Source organism: Gymnogyps californianus, chromosome Z (genome assembly GCF_018139145.2).
Source record: "Gymnogyps californianus isolate 813 chromosome Z, ASM1813914v2, whole genome shotgun sequence".
Lineage (NCBI taxonomy): Eukaryota > Metazoa > Chordata > Aves > Accipitriformes > Cathartidae > Gymnogyps > Gymnogyps californianus.
Genome location: NC_059500.1, coordinates 37,975,863 through 37,991,666, shown reverse-complemented (window position 1 = coordinate 37,991,666; position 15,804 = coordinate 37,975,863). Strand labels below are relative to the sequence as shown.

Genomic DNA, 15,804 nt, shown 5'->3' with positions numbered 1-15,804 from the left:
AAAATTCAGCTGAATGTTTCTCTGCGTTAAGTAAAATATAAATATTTTGCAAGCATTTAAATAGATCTTTAAACAGCTGTAAAGATCTTGTTCTGGTCTGTATGGTCCTGTTTTCAATAATTGATAAAGCTAGAAGACATGCTTGCCTTTCTTGCAGAATGGCCCAGCATAGGCAGAGAAAGTGCAGTCACAGGAGAATCCACTGTACTTCTCTCTACATTTTCCACCGTTGTGACACAGATTACCATAGCTGCTACAATGTCCAGGACAGCCTGGTTCAACTCCTGGCGTTATCTTTGCTCTCTCTTCCAGGTCAAGGGCCATTCCATTCAACTGTAATGAACGAATGCATCCCAAAAATCCTTTCTGCCTGGATGCTGTCCCACCTGAAATAAATTCATATGAGCTTTTAAAAATTTAAAAGAATTGATGTATAAAAACCTCTTTATGTTTTCCAGCCCCTGAACAGTCTATTATGAATTTCCAAGATACAAGCCTATGCATGTGAAAATATTTATAAATAGCTTTAAAAGCATATCTGATTTCTTTTTTGTCAAGTAATTACAGTGAACCTTTCAAGCTTTTAATGAGAAACAAGGATTTTGCACAGTAAGATACCAAGCAATGATGCATACTTCTATTAATTCACAAAGGAGTAACATCCAAAAATTGGTGGTTTTCTTTTTTTTTTCTTTTTTAAAGAGAGGAGAGGAGAGGAGAGGAGAGGAGAGGAGAGGAGAGGAGAGGAGAGGAGAGGAGAGGAGAGGAGAGGAGAGGAGAGGAGAGGAGAGGAGAAGAGAGAAAAAAGAAAAAAAAAGAAAAAAGAAAATAGGAAAAAAAAAGGGGAAAAAAAAGAAGAAAGAAAAAAGGGGATGGGAGGCTGATAAGCTGTACAGTTTTAGTCTTTCAATATCCTTCTGACAGATCAACTGACCTGTCTGTCTGTCCATCTGTCAGTCTCATGGTATGAATCATGAAATCCCACAGTTGGTGTCTGGCCTGACATACTTTGTCCCATGCTGGAAGCTGTGTCCATTCTTGAGTAATAGGAAGGTTTATCCCCCTCACCACGGAGGAGTACAGGTCAGGATATACCTGACTACCAAGCATATGTGATAAAGATACAAGGCAATCCTAAGGCTAATAACAATTGTTACTTCATTTATTTTCACTGTTGTTTATTTTTAGCACAGCTAAACACTGTTGTTTATTTTCCTGACAGCTAGCATTTTATTCATCCTGATTGCTTAGCAAGGTGTGCAATCTACTTACCATCTCTTCTGTCCTTTGTTGCACAACTTACTCTGATATTTTCTGTCATTTGTTCTCTTTTAAAAAGTAAAAGCAGAAAATACTCCACAATATGTAGGATTGCTAGCTATAATTCTCATGCATTTCCAATTAAGTTTTGGTTAAATGTTTCCATATGATCAACGATTTTCATCCTTTTCTGTTTCAAAGTTTGTAAAATTCTTGGTGTTACATGGAAAATCTTGACATAGCTGTTGTTATTTACAGATATAATGGTACAAAACCACCTAATAATATGAAGATTTTATGTTATCTCTGCTAAAAAGAGCATTTTGATGGCAGCTTTAGGCTCTAGTTCTTCTTCTGGCTTCTTTGGAAAACCAGAGTATACACATCTAAGAAGTAAAGAAAGAGTGTTCTAGCCTGAAGAAATCACAGTCCTAGTATGTTAGTAACTGACTGATGGGTCACTATGGCAGGTACCAGGTATACGAGATGACATTTAAGTAGAGTACGTCTGCTAATGTAATTCTTAGGACACAGTACATTTCATTTTTCTCTAGATCCTTTCACTGGCTTGAGCAGACAAGCCTGAGTCTGTACCAGTGGACTGTCAGTGGAAGTAGTCAAACAGTAAGTCTCATTACTTCCTCCACTGAAGAAAATTATATATAATTGAAGAGATGAAAATATCTTACAAATAGTTGGAAGTTATAAAAAGTTGCATTATCCAAAAGACAGGTTTAACTCAAACACAAAATAAACTAGACACCATATTGATCCACATGACATTATTGCAGTTGCAGAAACAGATTACCCCAAAAAACTTGCTGCAGTCATAGCAAACCCTCACAAATTATATTCAGGAAATGCATGACACAAGTGATTCAGTGAATCACTACCATTTGTCAAGTCACACTTCAGAAACACTGTTTTGACTGAATGAAATTAAACAAATGCCATTTTTATCAATTCTGCTCCAAATTATTTCAAAATAATTGTACGAACTCATAAGGTATTTCAAGGTACACAGTACTATAATGAATGTTATTTCATTTTACTCCCAGGACCTTCAAGAATTTTCAGAGGAAAAAAATGCACAACACCAGAAGCAAAACAACAGACTCACTCTTCTAATATAATTATTCACCTGAACATTATCTGAAGAAAACAAGCTAAACAACTTGCTTGTAGATAAGTCAAAACAGTTTTTAAGTTGTCGGCTCCATACAGGAGATGGATGTACACAAATTTACTAGAATTTGTCAAATTATTTGACAAAAAAAATCACTCTATCAATGGCCAATTACTTCATAAAAAATTGCCAGAAGGTGCAACTGTCAATGCAGATTAGCACAGTATTAGATTGTTTGGGAAAAGGATTAGGAGAACTAGAGATCAATTGTCAAAATCCTTAGAAAACGGTTTAGACTTGGTATTACCATAAACACCTGTAGAATTAGACCGTTTCTTAGTCTTGCTTCACAGATCAGACTTTACAAATTCAAACTGATCTAATTTCCACTGTTCATATAATAGCAGTTATATGGTAAGTCAAGTCAGAGAACAGCAGTATAATTTATGGTAGTATAGTAAACAGAAATCTCCTAGTCCTTCCATTAATAGTTCTAGTCCATTACTGTGAATATAAACTAATTTTAAGACTTCTCCTAACTCCACTCTAGCTACTATCTTGGATATCTTCTTTGTTATAGAGTCCTCCTCCATGCTTTTAATCAAAATATAAAATTCTTCAATGTTTGGTCTAGTCTCCATCTGCTACCCTTGATGCCTTTTGAGGCACAGGTCAGAATTCTGATCCCAGCATACAAGGGTACCTTCTCCATTTAATTTTTTCCTAAGGATTCAGTTTCTGTAGCTACAGTTCAGAACACTATTTCCCTTAACTGCACTCCTCCCCAACATACAGCAAATAAAACATACATTCATTTAGTATGATGTGTCTCATAGCAGATATAGAGATCTGTTTAAAAGTAGGGCAGACTTTACATGCTCTTATACTGTATACCATACATATACACCAGAAACTTATAAAGTCATAGTATGGCAATATTACAGTAAGAACACTACTGTGTACATGACACATAGCTCTACATAGCTCTATGCAATAGCTAAATAAACATTAATTAATTTTTTCGTATTCCATTTCTGCTTTTCCAGTGTTTTATCTAAATACATTAATGTCATATTTACTGATGTTCGAAGGCAGAAATATTCATGTAAACTTCTTCCTTTGAAGCTTTCACAGTTTAGACAGAACCAACCATAGATATGGATTATTCCTGGTTGTGTGAAATCAAAGAATAGTCCCTTTCTCTTGTTTCCATTACTAAGTAAACGCAGTCTGATTATTTCATTAAATGTGTTAGCAAAGGGCAGAGGAGTAGATCACCGATTCATAGAATTGCAGAATGGTTTGGGTTGGAAGGGACCTTTAAAGATCATCTAGTCCAACCCCCCTGCCACGGACAGTGACATCTTTCATTAGATCAGGTTGCTCAAAGCCCTGTCCAACTTGACCTTAATTACTTCCAATGATAGGGCGTTCACAACTTTTCTGGGCAACCTGAGAAGTTGTGGATGAAGAGAGACAACAAAATTTCCTTGAAATTACAGAAGTAACATATCTTCCTTCAGCAGACGACATCCTCTCAAAAAATGGCACAAATAGAGATCCTTTAGTAGTTCTTCAAACAAACCTCAGAAGAAGAAAACTTTGTTTGAAATCCAGCAGTAACTATAGGCTAAGGCACTGAATCTGTAATCTCAGAATAGAGCTACATCTCCATGGATTTTTCACAAAGGCTCTCATCTCATCATACAAAATGCTTTCAAAAGACCCAGTTGCCATCTTTTTTTCTTCCTTTTTTTTTTTTCCCCCCTTTTCATATTTTCATGATGATAACTAGGAAAGATTCTGTTAAATGAGTGCCTACCTACAAAAAGCTGGCTGTTGAGCTGCAAGCGAATATGCCCATCAGGTGGAGCACCATGAGACCTTTGAGGAAGCTGATCTACTTGCAAGGATGCCTCTTTGATGTTTCGTTCAGCCTTCACATAATGCCACTGGTTGTCATTTAAGGAAGTGAGTGATTGCACTGTGACTTCACTAGGTCCATTTCCAACATCGAATGAAAAAATCACTTCAGATGGAGCTAGAAAGAGAACAGTAATAAAGGACATTTAAATTATTTCATCGTTAATTGAGTCACAAAATCATTAAGTGGCAGAACAAGTTACTTTAAGGTCTAGCCTACTACTTCGTGGGATAAGACTTATTGTTTTAGGGGAAAAGTTTACTTCAGGAGGCCTATCCTCAAAGTTCATTCTTCACACTTACTGAGAGTGAGAACAATAATTTGTCAACAGCACGGAAATCAAACTGTTTGTGGACCCCTAGATAGCATAGTAGTCAAGAAACAGTGAAATATGCTAGCTTCATTATTTTTCAGTTTGGGAAAAAAACCTCTCTTGCTTACATGCTAATTGGTTACCATTGCTAACTATATTGAAATTATCACCACTATAGTCCAATCAATATCTTCTACTGTCTATTTGCTTTTGTTATTTATTCACACAATCTCTACAAATATCAGAGGGCAAATTTTGATGTAGTTTATAAGACTCTGTATACAGTGAATTAAATTGAGTCATTCCCTAAGCAACTTTCACATTACATGGTTTTATAGTTTGCTTAGAAAATCATAACTGAATCTTTGCAGGTCAGAATAATAAGATGAGGAATATGCCAGAAACTGAAGATCTGAAAATTATGAATATTCTTTCTGAGACTGTTTGTTTCACATATTCAGGGACAATCGTGTATGAAAATAAATAATCCCTAAGCAAGAGATTACCAGCATTTGGAATTATTAAAGATTTGACTAAAGGACGAGAGGTCTGAGAAAATTCCATGAATCCAAGAGAGAGGTTCCCATTTATGTCATTGGATTCCGAGAGAAAAGCAAAACAATTAGAAGTAGTGAAGGGAAACAAATCAGCTTCAAACAACATTTTCAAAGATGAATTTACTGAATTAAAAAAAAAAAGATTTCAATGAAATATTTTTATTTTCTTTTCACTTTTTAAAGATACATTAGATTTTTTTATAACATCTAGATCCACTTTGGCCAACCTTTAGACTGAGTAATGCCACATGCTTGCAATCCCTTAAACCCTGAATCTGGTTGTTATAAAGTATTTTTCTATAACAGTTGAACCTGAGAGAGAAAAGTAAAATGACAAATACACAAAGCATTTGACTTTCCAAATAAAATAAGGCATAATGTGCTGTCAATTTTTAAACAGAGTGCCTTCTGTAATGAATTATCTCTTCTGCTTAAAAATCAACAGTGTTTTATACAATAATAAGAAATAACAGATGTCTAAAAACAGTTCCTCAGTAAAATGAATTTTAGGATAAATTTGTTTCATTTGGACAAAGTTGAGAGCTCAGTCTCCCCTTACTGAGGGGTAAAAGAAAAAGAAACAACCACACAGTAGGAGAACAAAAGCAACAGAAACTCCATGTGATTGGGTCAAGAGAATTTCTGCTGAATGTTACCTTCTGTAGGGAGGTCTTTGTAATCCTCTGGATACTGTTGGAGTGAAGCCTGAAAACACAAATTCTGCTTTGAACTCACTGAATATGCCTATTAAATAGCATATCAGAATGACATATCTGATAAATAATGTTACTGTTTAGATTTTAAAGGTAAGAAAACACATAATAAAGATTTTGAAGTAACCACTGAAATAATGAATTATGTTAGTATCACTAAAAAAGTAATATAATCTTGAAAAAAGGGAACCAATCCCAGAAGTTCCAGAGATGAAGGCCCACATAGCAAGGATGACCATATGGTCATCCGTTGGAGTGTCTGAAGACTGGCCAGAATATGTCAGAAAAAGTGAAAAACGTAATCAGTTAACATTCTATGTTATTTTAAATAATTCTGCTAAAACCAACTACACTTCAAATTTGGATGAAATTTGGCATTTATAAACACAGTGGTCAAACCACCTGTGGAAGGTATGCCACAGGACGTGGAGAGGTGCTGACTGAGTTCTTAAATTTGTCCTCTTACAACAAAGGACTGAGGCAAAGAGCACTTTGATCATTTCCTGGGCAGCAGGGAAGAGTACATCCAGGAGTTCTCTTCTGATGCAAAAATACTTTGTGGGCCCTACCTACCTTGGTGTTACTCAAAAATTTTCCAAACATGGCAAGGAGTCTTGTGGCCCTAATGCATGTGAACATAGGCAGAGCACAGCTATAGATTGGCAAAGTGGAGTGGAAGATGCAGTTGATGGTAATCATGGAGAGTGGTCAGTGGCTAGCCGTGGCTAAAATGACTAACAGAAAGCACAGTCATCGAGAACCATTCAGAATATCAAGTTTGAGCATCACATGCAGAAGCAGAAAGTAATTATGAAGTAATATGCTACAGAATGCAAAACCTGAGCACTTTCCATGAAGGAAATAACTGAATTCACTGACTTGTCCTCTTGAATTGTACACTCATCCTGGACAATAATTTGTGAATTTGGGCAGACGAAGGCCAACAGCAGCTGCATATTGGACTCTTCAGAACTATTTCCAAAGCAACAGCAGAAGACCCTCCAAATTAATACACCATAGTGTTCCCAACCTTACTTTAAGTTGCTGTTTAACTCTTTGCTTTTAAATAGGATATAATCCTTCAGTGAGCACTCAGTATAAAATAGTTACTCAAACTTTTGCCTAGAGGATGTAACCTGTGGTCATATAAGTATGTAATAGAATGTACTATTCACAGATGAATCAGCCTTGTTGCTTTCAACCACTACTTCTGCAGAAGATTACAGGAACTCAGACAAAAATTCAAAGACTTGAGTTTTTTATAATTCTGTAAAAAAAATAAAGGGATCAAGTATCTTCTTCAAGACAATTCACTTCCTCTGTGTTTGAAAATGCAGTTAGGATGAGCGCCTCCATTTTTGCAATATCTTTCTAGAAGATCATACACAGATGCACTGCAGTGTTTATAACTTCATAAAACCAAACAAACAGCACTAAACTTCACAATTCCTATTAAGATTCTTGATCTGACACTTTTGCTTTGGTAAAGTTAGACTTAAAGGTCTAAAGATCATTATGTCATAAGTAAAAGAATTACATACAAAGCTTGAGAACGGTCAATAAACTGCTAAGAAAAATGATGGTGTTCACAAGTGTGCAATGCCAATTGTTAATGACATAATGAGTTTAAATAATTTCTAACACATTCTCATCTTAAACACTGACACCTGACATTTTCATTATTACTATTTATTATTACACAAATCAAAAAAAGACATTGATTTATGTGGAACTATTAATAGAATATCAAATGTAGGTTGGTGATTTACATTTACATCTATTATAAAAGAGTATATGATGATGAAATCTAAAAGATTCTGTACAATACGAAATGTTCAAGGTGATTTTTTTTTATTTTTTTTTTTTTTTTTTTGAGAGAGAGAGAGAAAGAAAGGTACTTGTGATGGAAATGTATATTGCTCATTTCTGACCGGTACTACCCTCAGTGCAAACACACAAGTCTGGCTCCACTACAAACAATCCTACCTATGATGTACCAAAAAGAATAGGTCTGTCTATTTAATGAATTAGGATGTTCCTGGAAGTGAAGAAATATCTCTACATGCTACACAATAATGACATAAACTTTGGTTTTTTAAATGCTGAAAATACAGACCAATTCAGCGTTTCACTTTCTCTCATGCCTCACTAGACACAAGTCATATAAAAACCATAAGTATACAGTAGTTTGGATGCTTATGAATGACTGGGACAAGTGACCTGAGTTTGCATATTATTATTCTGAAGAAAGAGTTATGGTCTTCTCCCAATTGTCTGAATAAATTCAGTTCTCAGCAGCATTCCTTTAATGTTTCCGTGATTTAACTGTTTATTTTGAAAATGGAAAATCATTTATCACACAAGTATATCATCATTGCTTCAGAGATTCTCCACTGAAGTGCTGACCCAGTACATTTTCTCTATTGCATGACACTGAGGTTATAATGTTACTCTGTTTTCACCTGTTCACAGAACTTTAGCAGAAGACAGTTCATACTCTTGACAAACATGGCAAAAACACTGTTGAAAACAGGGTGTCTTTCAAATACAGCACTACAGTTTGAGATAATGCAAACCAAATTGATTAAACATTACACTGTATTTTATAATTAAACTGCCTACAGAAGAACAGAGTAGGTGTTTTCCTGTTTGTTTCAATAATCTAAGACATTAACATTGGCAAAAAAACAAGCAAGCAGAATATTTTACTTTTTAATAAAGATACATTAATGTTTTTACAGCAATATTTTGCATTATATGATATGTATCTTATATATATTTATTTGTACTCTTCACTGGAAAATACTTGAGTGTGATAACACAATAGATTTGTAAAAAAATGAGGAACTGTCTAATCCCAAGGTAAAAAAGGTTCTAAAGAACTCTCAGAGGCATCTGTCAAGTATAAGTCTTTTTAATTGATGTGCCATTTCAAATGAATCCAAAAGTTTTTTGAAACAATACTTCATCCTTTTAAATATTCTCCTTTTTAATAATGAACAATATAAGACTAAAATAAATAGTCAACTAAGATAAAGCTTTCATTCTACATTAGTCGTCTTACTGAATTTAGTGAGACATTTTATTTTCTCTTGTGCAACAAAAAATTATCTGTGTGTAAAAGTCTAAAGATTTGCGTATATACAAAGAAAATTAAAAAAAAAAAAAAATGGTGAGAAAGTGTGACTAAGCTAGGATCCTGTGCCACAGAAGGTCCGAGTCACACTTTGTGACTGAGTGCATCTCCCAGCAGCCACATGTAATGCCTGGTCTTAAAATTTGGAGGGAGAGAATTTGGTGGCAGGGATGCAGCGAGCAAGTGAAGGAGGAACAGTCTGAGCAGTCAGGGACTGATTGCTGTGCTCCTAGACTAAGAACCTTCTGGGGCAGAAATTATCTTTGAATGGATATTTGTATAGTCTCAGTGCTGTGATTTTGGGGGGAATGATAAAGCTCCAATAGCAGTAGTAACAGTAATAAAGCTAGAGAACAGTTTTAAAATATTCCCCCTTTAAGTTAATTCTAATTTAGTCCAACTGAAAGCTGTAATAATAATAATAATAATAACAACTGTCAGTCATGTTACTTACAGTATAACTCTATCCTTATGAAGTCCTGAATTCCCAGGTTTTCTAAAAACACTCCTGAGGAAGCAGCAGTTTTAAAGAAAAATGAGACATCTGCGCTGAGCTCTCCATGGAAGGTGGGGAAATGCAAGTAGGACGTCTCTGTGTTGAAAGATGCTGAATTCCAAAATGTTCCTATTTGTCAAAATGAAAGATTAAGTGATAGATACAGTGTTATCTAATATTGTCGGTATAAGCTTTACAATCGATTAAACAAAGGAAAGTACCCAGGTCTAGGAAGGGGTTGCAATGTTCAGAGAGTCTAACTTCCACAGAAGCCTCCTGCTTAGTCTACAAAACAAAAAGTGGGGGTTCTTGGAGACGTAGAAGAATGATTCAGCAAGAGTAATTAAGGTGCTCAGTTCAGACAACCAAAAACCAATTAATGGGAAATAAAATGACTGGCATCTCAGCTAGACGGTCCAGTTAGGGCCTGACGTATCCTATTATGAAGTAAATAAACATAGCAGCTTTCAATGAAGTATTATACCTACATTAGCTAGTATAAACTATAACTGTGATAGTTGTTATGTATATTTCTCAAATAACAAGGAAAGAGTCTTGTTATTATTGTAGTCCAGTGAAGTTTTACTGGATATCACAAAGAAGGTAGGATACCACTCCTAGTAATTACTGCGGAAGGAATTAAAAAAAAAAAAAAATTATGAAGGTATCTTGTCCTTTAGTTGACTGCAGTTTAGAAATTCATATGCATTCTTACTTACATGATAAATCCAACATAAGTCAGTTTTACTCAAAAAAAGGCTACAAGATCAAATATAGATATTTTACTGGTTTGATTTTTCTTTAAGCTGGCATTTAATCATAATTTGTTAGATTTTGTTCTTGATTATTAAAAAGATTATGTAAAATCTCTAATAACACCCTCTTCTAATAAGAACATAATCTGCATTTATGGTGTTCAACTAGAAGTACCTTGTTATTATTGCTGAATTCTTACAGATGTATCTGTATTTCTTTATTAAGCTATATTGCTTTCTAAATCAAATGAGGCATTCAATACCTTCGTATCTAATTGAACAAGGACATTGCACATTCTCCTAATAATGCTGTGATCTGGGTCTAAATACTATGCAAAGCCATGATTTTTGCTCCAGGCACTCTCTGCTTTTAGTGGGGAGGAAGAGAGGGAGAAAAAAAAAAAGATTTGCAAATTTCTCTCTTATCTGCAAAATCAAACTCTGTGATACAGTGTACACAGAGGCCTGGTCCACAGCCCAGAGAAGTAAAATCAAAGTCCATTCACTCATTCCTCCAGACTTTTTAGCAGAGTTTTAATCAGGCTTCGGATCCCACACCTAGAAAAGCAGCATGGCCAGATATTCATACGTATTCTGGCAATTGCTTCCTGCGACACTCGCCACTTGGGAGTACTGCCAGCCATCACAAGTTAGAGCAGCCATCAGGACAATTTTTACATGGTAGAGCAGAGCTGTGAACAGATGGCTCAGGCTGGGAAAGGAAAGCGTAGCTTTGCACCTCGCTCTCCTGTGCTGCCTGATGGGCTCCTTGGAGTTATCATCCTGTGCAAAGTGCCGTCAGCCGAAGGCAGCAGCCTTACGTATTGGGATCAATTTTAAGCCTGTATTCCTCAACTGTTTCAGGTCATGGCTCCCACAGAGCAAACTTCACCACAGTTATGATTCAAGTATATAACAACTATTTAAAAAACAATGGGCTGGCTGTTACCAGTAATTCAAACACAATAGGAAGTTTAATACTAGTAATTTATACAAAATTGGTAAAACATTGCTAGTAATTAGAAGAGAGACAATAGCGGCAGTAACAGTCCAGTAGAGTAATGATACAATTAGCTTCAATGAAGCATTTGAATGATCTTTGTAAATCAGAATGGAGTTCTTAGGGGAGGGCAGGAATACGAAGTTTTATTCTTCCTCTCTTAATTTCCTGTCTTCTCTTATCTAGCTGTTCTTTTCCTCAGCTCTGAAAATTGTGTGATTTATGAATATAAAGCTACCATATCAATAAAGCGAGTTAAATATAGATCTAGCAAAAGTATATTACAAAGTATCTTATGCTGTTGTAAATCAGGGTGGGAAAAGAATTTCTTCACTTTACGGTATCTGGCTCACAGTCTCCTATTTAATTTTCTGAAACTATCAAACACCATATAGTTAGGAAATCAATAATATTTAGCATTTTATCTGAGTAGTAAGACTGCAGTCTTCCTATGAGTAAAAAAAGAAGATCCATTTGTCATAAATAAAACAGTAGCATATTTATATTGCAAAAATTATTTTAGTTTTTGGCATATATCAACTGGTCTTACCAACTTGAAATTGTAAAGTGAAAAAGGGACAAATGAGAACAAGACAGATAAGTTAGCCATTTTAATGTTGCAAAGATAATAAAAGTGGCTCTACAATTGTGCAATTCCAAATTGTAGCACTCTTCAAGTTTTTAATCAAAACTGAAATCTTTTTGTTATTTGTATCAATTCTTCTTGATATCTCTAAGTGTTGCGTCATTCATTCTTTCATTGTGAAACTCCAGCAGGGATAGTGAGTGCTGAGGCAGAGAAAATAAAGAATTTATGTTGCTGAACAATATTTTCTGTACATATTTTTTTGACTAGTCCTCCCTCTTCCCCAAACAAAACAAATCTCTAATGGACATAACACATAAAATACTACCCATCTCTTACAGATTGGCAGAGCTAAGACACACTGCTGTTAATCTGGAGGTGCTAGCTGTGTTCTCAAAGCAGCTGTACTCTTTGTGAAGATGATGTTTAATTTGCCTTCCGTCTTTCCTATATTCTCCCTCTTAGAGGGATTTTGTGAAACACTTAAACGGTATTGAGAGATCTTCCAGCAGAGAGTGCTCTTCTCTGTAAGAGCCAGCTTCTGGTCTCTAGTACATCAACAGGATCTTTGAATTTCATTGTAATGTCACTGTGATCAGATTATAAGTGCACGGTAGTAGTAATATAGAAGGTTAATACTGTAGAAAGTGTGCTTATTGTAAATTGTAGATCCTATTATCCTGTCTGATCTACACGACTGGGTTATCTGATCTTAGTTAAACTACCAGTAGATGATCAACATTTTGCCTGTTGTCTTTGGTCTGCTCCTCCCTATCTGGCCTCTTAAACTGATCTTTAAATTATGTGATCATCTATTATTTGTATCCTAACGGATTTGTTTGTTTTGTTTGGGTTTGGGTTTTGTTTTGTTTTGGTTTGTTTGTTTTGTTTTGTTGGGGGGGTGGGGGGTGAGGGTTGCTTTGCTTTATTCTTATGCAAAACCAAGCAGGAAAATCATCGCTACCTATTGTATGTTTTAGTTACATCTATTTCTTTCCATATTTGCCCAATATTTCTGTCAGTTTTGCCACATGCAAAAATTTCCCTTCATCCAGCACAGCAGAGAGGAGGCCAAAATTACTGAGAAGTGTGCAAATTGCTTCTTCTAAAGCTATCCTCCTAACGTTATGAAGCCTGACCAGCTGGCAACTGTTTGCCTCTGAGAATTTGTGGAGTTCAGCTGCCCCATCTGCATCACTACTTCCAGCTCTGCTACATTGCAGCTTATTATAAGATTCATAGATTAAAAGACCAGAAGGGAAAACTGCGATCATCTAGTTCGACCTCTGATATGCCACAGACTATATAAATTCCCTGAATCAATTCTTGTTTGAAAAAGAGCATTTTTTCTAGGAAAAATATTCAATCAATTCAATTAAAAATCGTCCATTTATGGAAAATTCACAAATGCTCTTACTGTCAATTTATGTGTATATTTATGTATGCACACAGAGTCAGCCCATTCGCCTAGCTTCAAATCCCAACCACTGGATCTTTTTCTGATTTTCTCTCCTGCTTTCAAGAACATTATTTGAAAGTTCTTATTCTAAGAAACACCATTTAAGTTGAGCATATCTCCTCAGGTTCTGCCTGAGTTAAGCAAAGAGATTAAGTTTAAGAGACTTTCACCCAAAAATGCATCTTTTAACTTCTTTAATACAATCCTTTAACCTTACATCCTTTTAACATAGTGTAAAACTGTAACTACAGACTTGTATTAAACTTCTTGATTCTGCAGGAAGCAGTAAAGAGGATCAAAATAATGTTGATTAGACTGAGGTTAGGACAAAAATAAATTAATATTGTAAAGCTAAATAAGAGGAAGAAATGAACACTCAGTATACAGATACTTCTGTTATTAACAGTCAAAGACATGCCCTGATTTCTCAGGCTACTGCAGATAAGTGAAACAGATTTTTTTGGCTAAACTTAGAAATTTACTGTGCTGCTTTAATGCAGGTATCACTTATGATCAGTTAATACAGTTGGTCTTTAAAATTATTATATCCAAAGCTCACACTAGGTTTTTTTCGGTTTAAATGTCAAGCTAGGAACTCACGTTGAATGGATTATCTGCTTGCATTTACCTGCTTGTACTATCATTTTGCAGTTGAATTTATACATTTCCTTTTCTCTTTTTTTTTTTTTGTTCAATCAAGTATGTGACACTCTGTCAAATATCTTACTAGACTCCAAGTATCTCACCTCACCAGTACTGCCTTTACCAGTACTGAAGTCCCTCAAAAGTTTGGCCAAATTTACTTTATATAAACTCATGCTGAATGATATATTATCTTTACATTGCATTGCACTTTCCTTATATTATGCTTTATTCAATTAAGATCTATATAATCAATTTTATTTTTGGGCCAAGAATCAGTCTGAGACTGAGAGATTATTATTACCCATTTATTACACATATTTTTGGCACATTAGCTTTCTTTCAGTGTTCTGGATATTTTTATATGTTCTAATACTTACTGGAACTTCATAGTAATAAATCAGAGTATTTCCAGTCAGTTCTTGTAAGGAAAACAACAAAAAAAACCCCTTGAATGGTGTGTTTTTTTAAAACTCTACCCATACAAAGTGACTCGCTTTATTAGAATTTAATCAACATCTGGCTTTTTCTTGCATGATGACAAAAATAATGGAGATGCCTCTTTCTTTTTTATGAAAACCATAGTATTTCTATCTATTAATGGCCCAAAGGTTTCTTTTGCCCTCATATGCTTCAAAATCTTTCCTGTTACCCTACTCAGTTGATATAAATTAATTTGAATCTTAACTTTCATTATATTTAGATATATTTTTCAATCTGATACCAGCAGTGCTGGCATACAACTTATCAGACATATTGTACAGCAGAAAGAGGAATATAGAAATGAATCAGTAATATATTAAAGGTGATAGAAATGGGTGAGTGCTACTCATATGTATAGAGCTGTCACCAAATCCTATGGCCTAATTTCTCTAAATGGCCGTATTCCTCTAGAATATCATTACTACTTTCATTGCACTTTGGCATCTTAGAAATACAGATAGCTAACTCCATCACAGATGCTGAGAAAAATCATTAATATCTGAATGGAACTTTAGACATAAAAAGAACTATACTGGTACTGATTTTGTTATTATTTTTCTTAGGTTACTCTTTCCTGCTTTGTTCTGGCAAATACGGTTTTGTTTTCTATAAGTGACACACTTCATTGAAGAGAGTCAATCCATAAAATCTAACATAAAGAAACCAAGTACAATAATGTAATGTTAAATAAAAGAGTGAAAATAAAAAATGTACAATGAAGAATAGGTAACTTCTGCCGGACTGCATGTGAGTTATGATACATGACTTCTTATAAGTACCTAATGAAGTAACTCTAACTTGGAAACTTAGTCAAGGGAGTGTATGGTTTATGACAATTCAATTCAACAAACTATTTATGGGTCTACTTCATTTTGCTGTGGGCATAAACAATTATTTTTATCTCTAAGTAGATGTTCTACAAGGAATAGATTATTGATGCAATGAGAATTTATGATCTTTTGGTTTTGAATCATTTAACGAAGTACTAAGTGTATCACAAATACAAGTAAACCTTCTCCCTCACATTTTTATGTTATGCCAGAGAGTTATTCTGAAGAACTTATGTCTGTCAGAAAGAACAAAAAACATGTTTAATAAAAGGATATCCCCTATGAAGTAGAATTGTATAATTTAGTTTTAGAGAGTGACAGAAGAAGAAATAAGCAATAATCTCTCTGGAGAGTACTCAAATCACACTTGTGAATCCAAGAATATCTATTTTTCCTTGTTTGACAGCACTTTTGAGAAATGGATATTTGCTACTAGATCTTTTTTGTGTTCTCCACCTATCCAAAGGGGCAGAAGAAAATAAATGTACTTAAAAGTGCATTTAATTAGATCCTCATGGGTGTCT

At 34.8% G+C, this 15,804-nt stretch overlaps 1 protein-coding gene across 1 annotated transcript in view; it reads right to left on the bottom strand.

Annotated features, from left to right (window-relative positions):
- CNTNAP4 (contactin associated protein family member 4) overlaps positions 1–15,804 on the bottom strand; it is a 244,003-nt gene that overhangs the window by 19,720 nt on the left and 208,479 nt on the right. The window contains exons 16-18 of the mRNA XM_050912810.1: positions 9,484–9,654; positions 4,209–4,427; positions 147–386 (exon numbers count right to left, since the gene is read on the bottom strand). Of these exons, the coding sequence (XP_050768767.1) occupies positions 147–386; positions 4,209–4,427; positions 9,484–9,654 (630 nt within the window). The remainder of the gene's footprint in view (positions 1–146; positions 387–4,208; positions 4,428–9,483; positions 9,655–15,804) is intronic.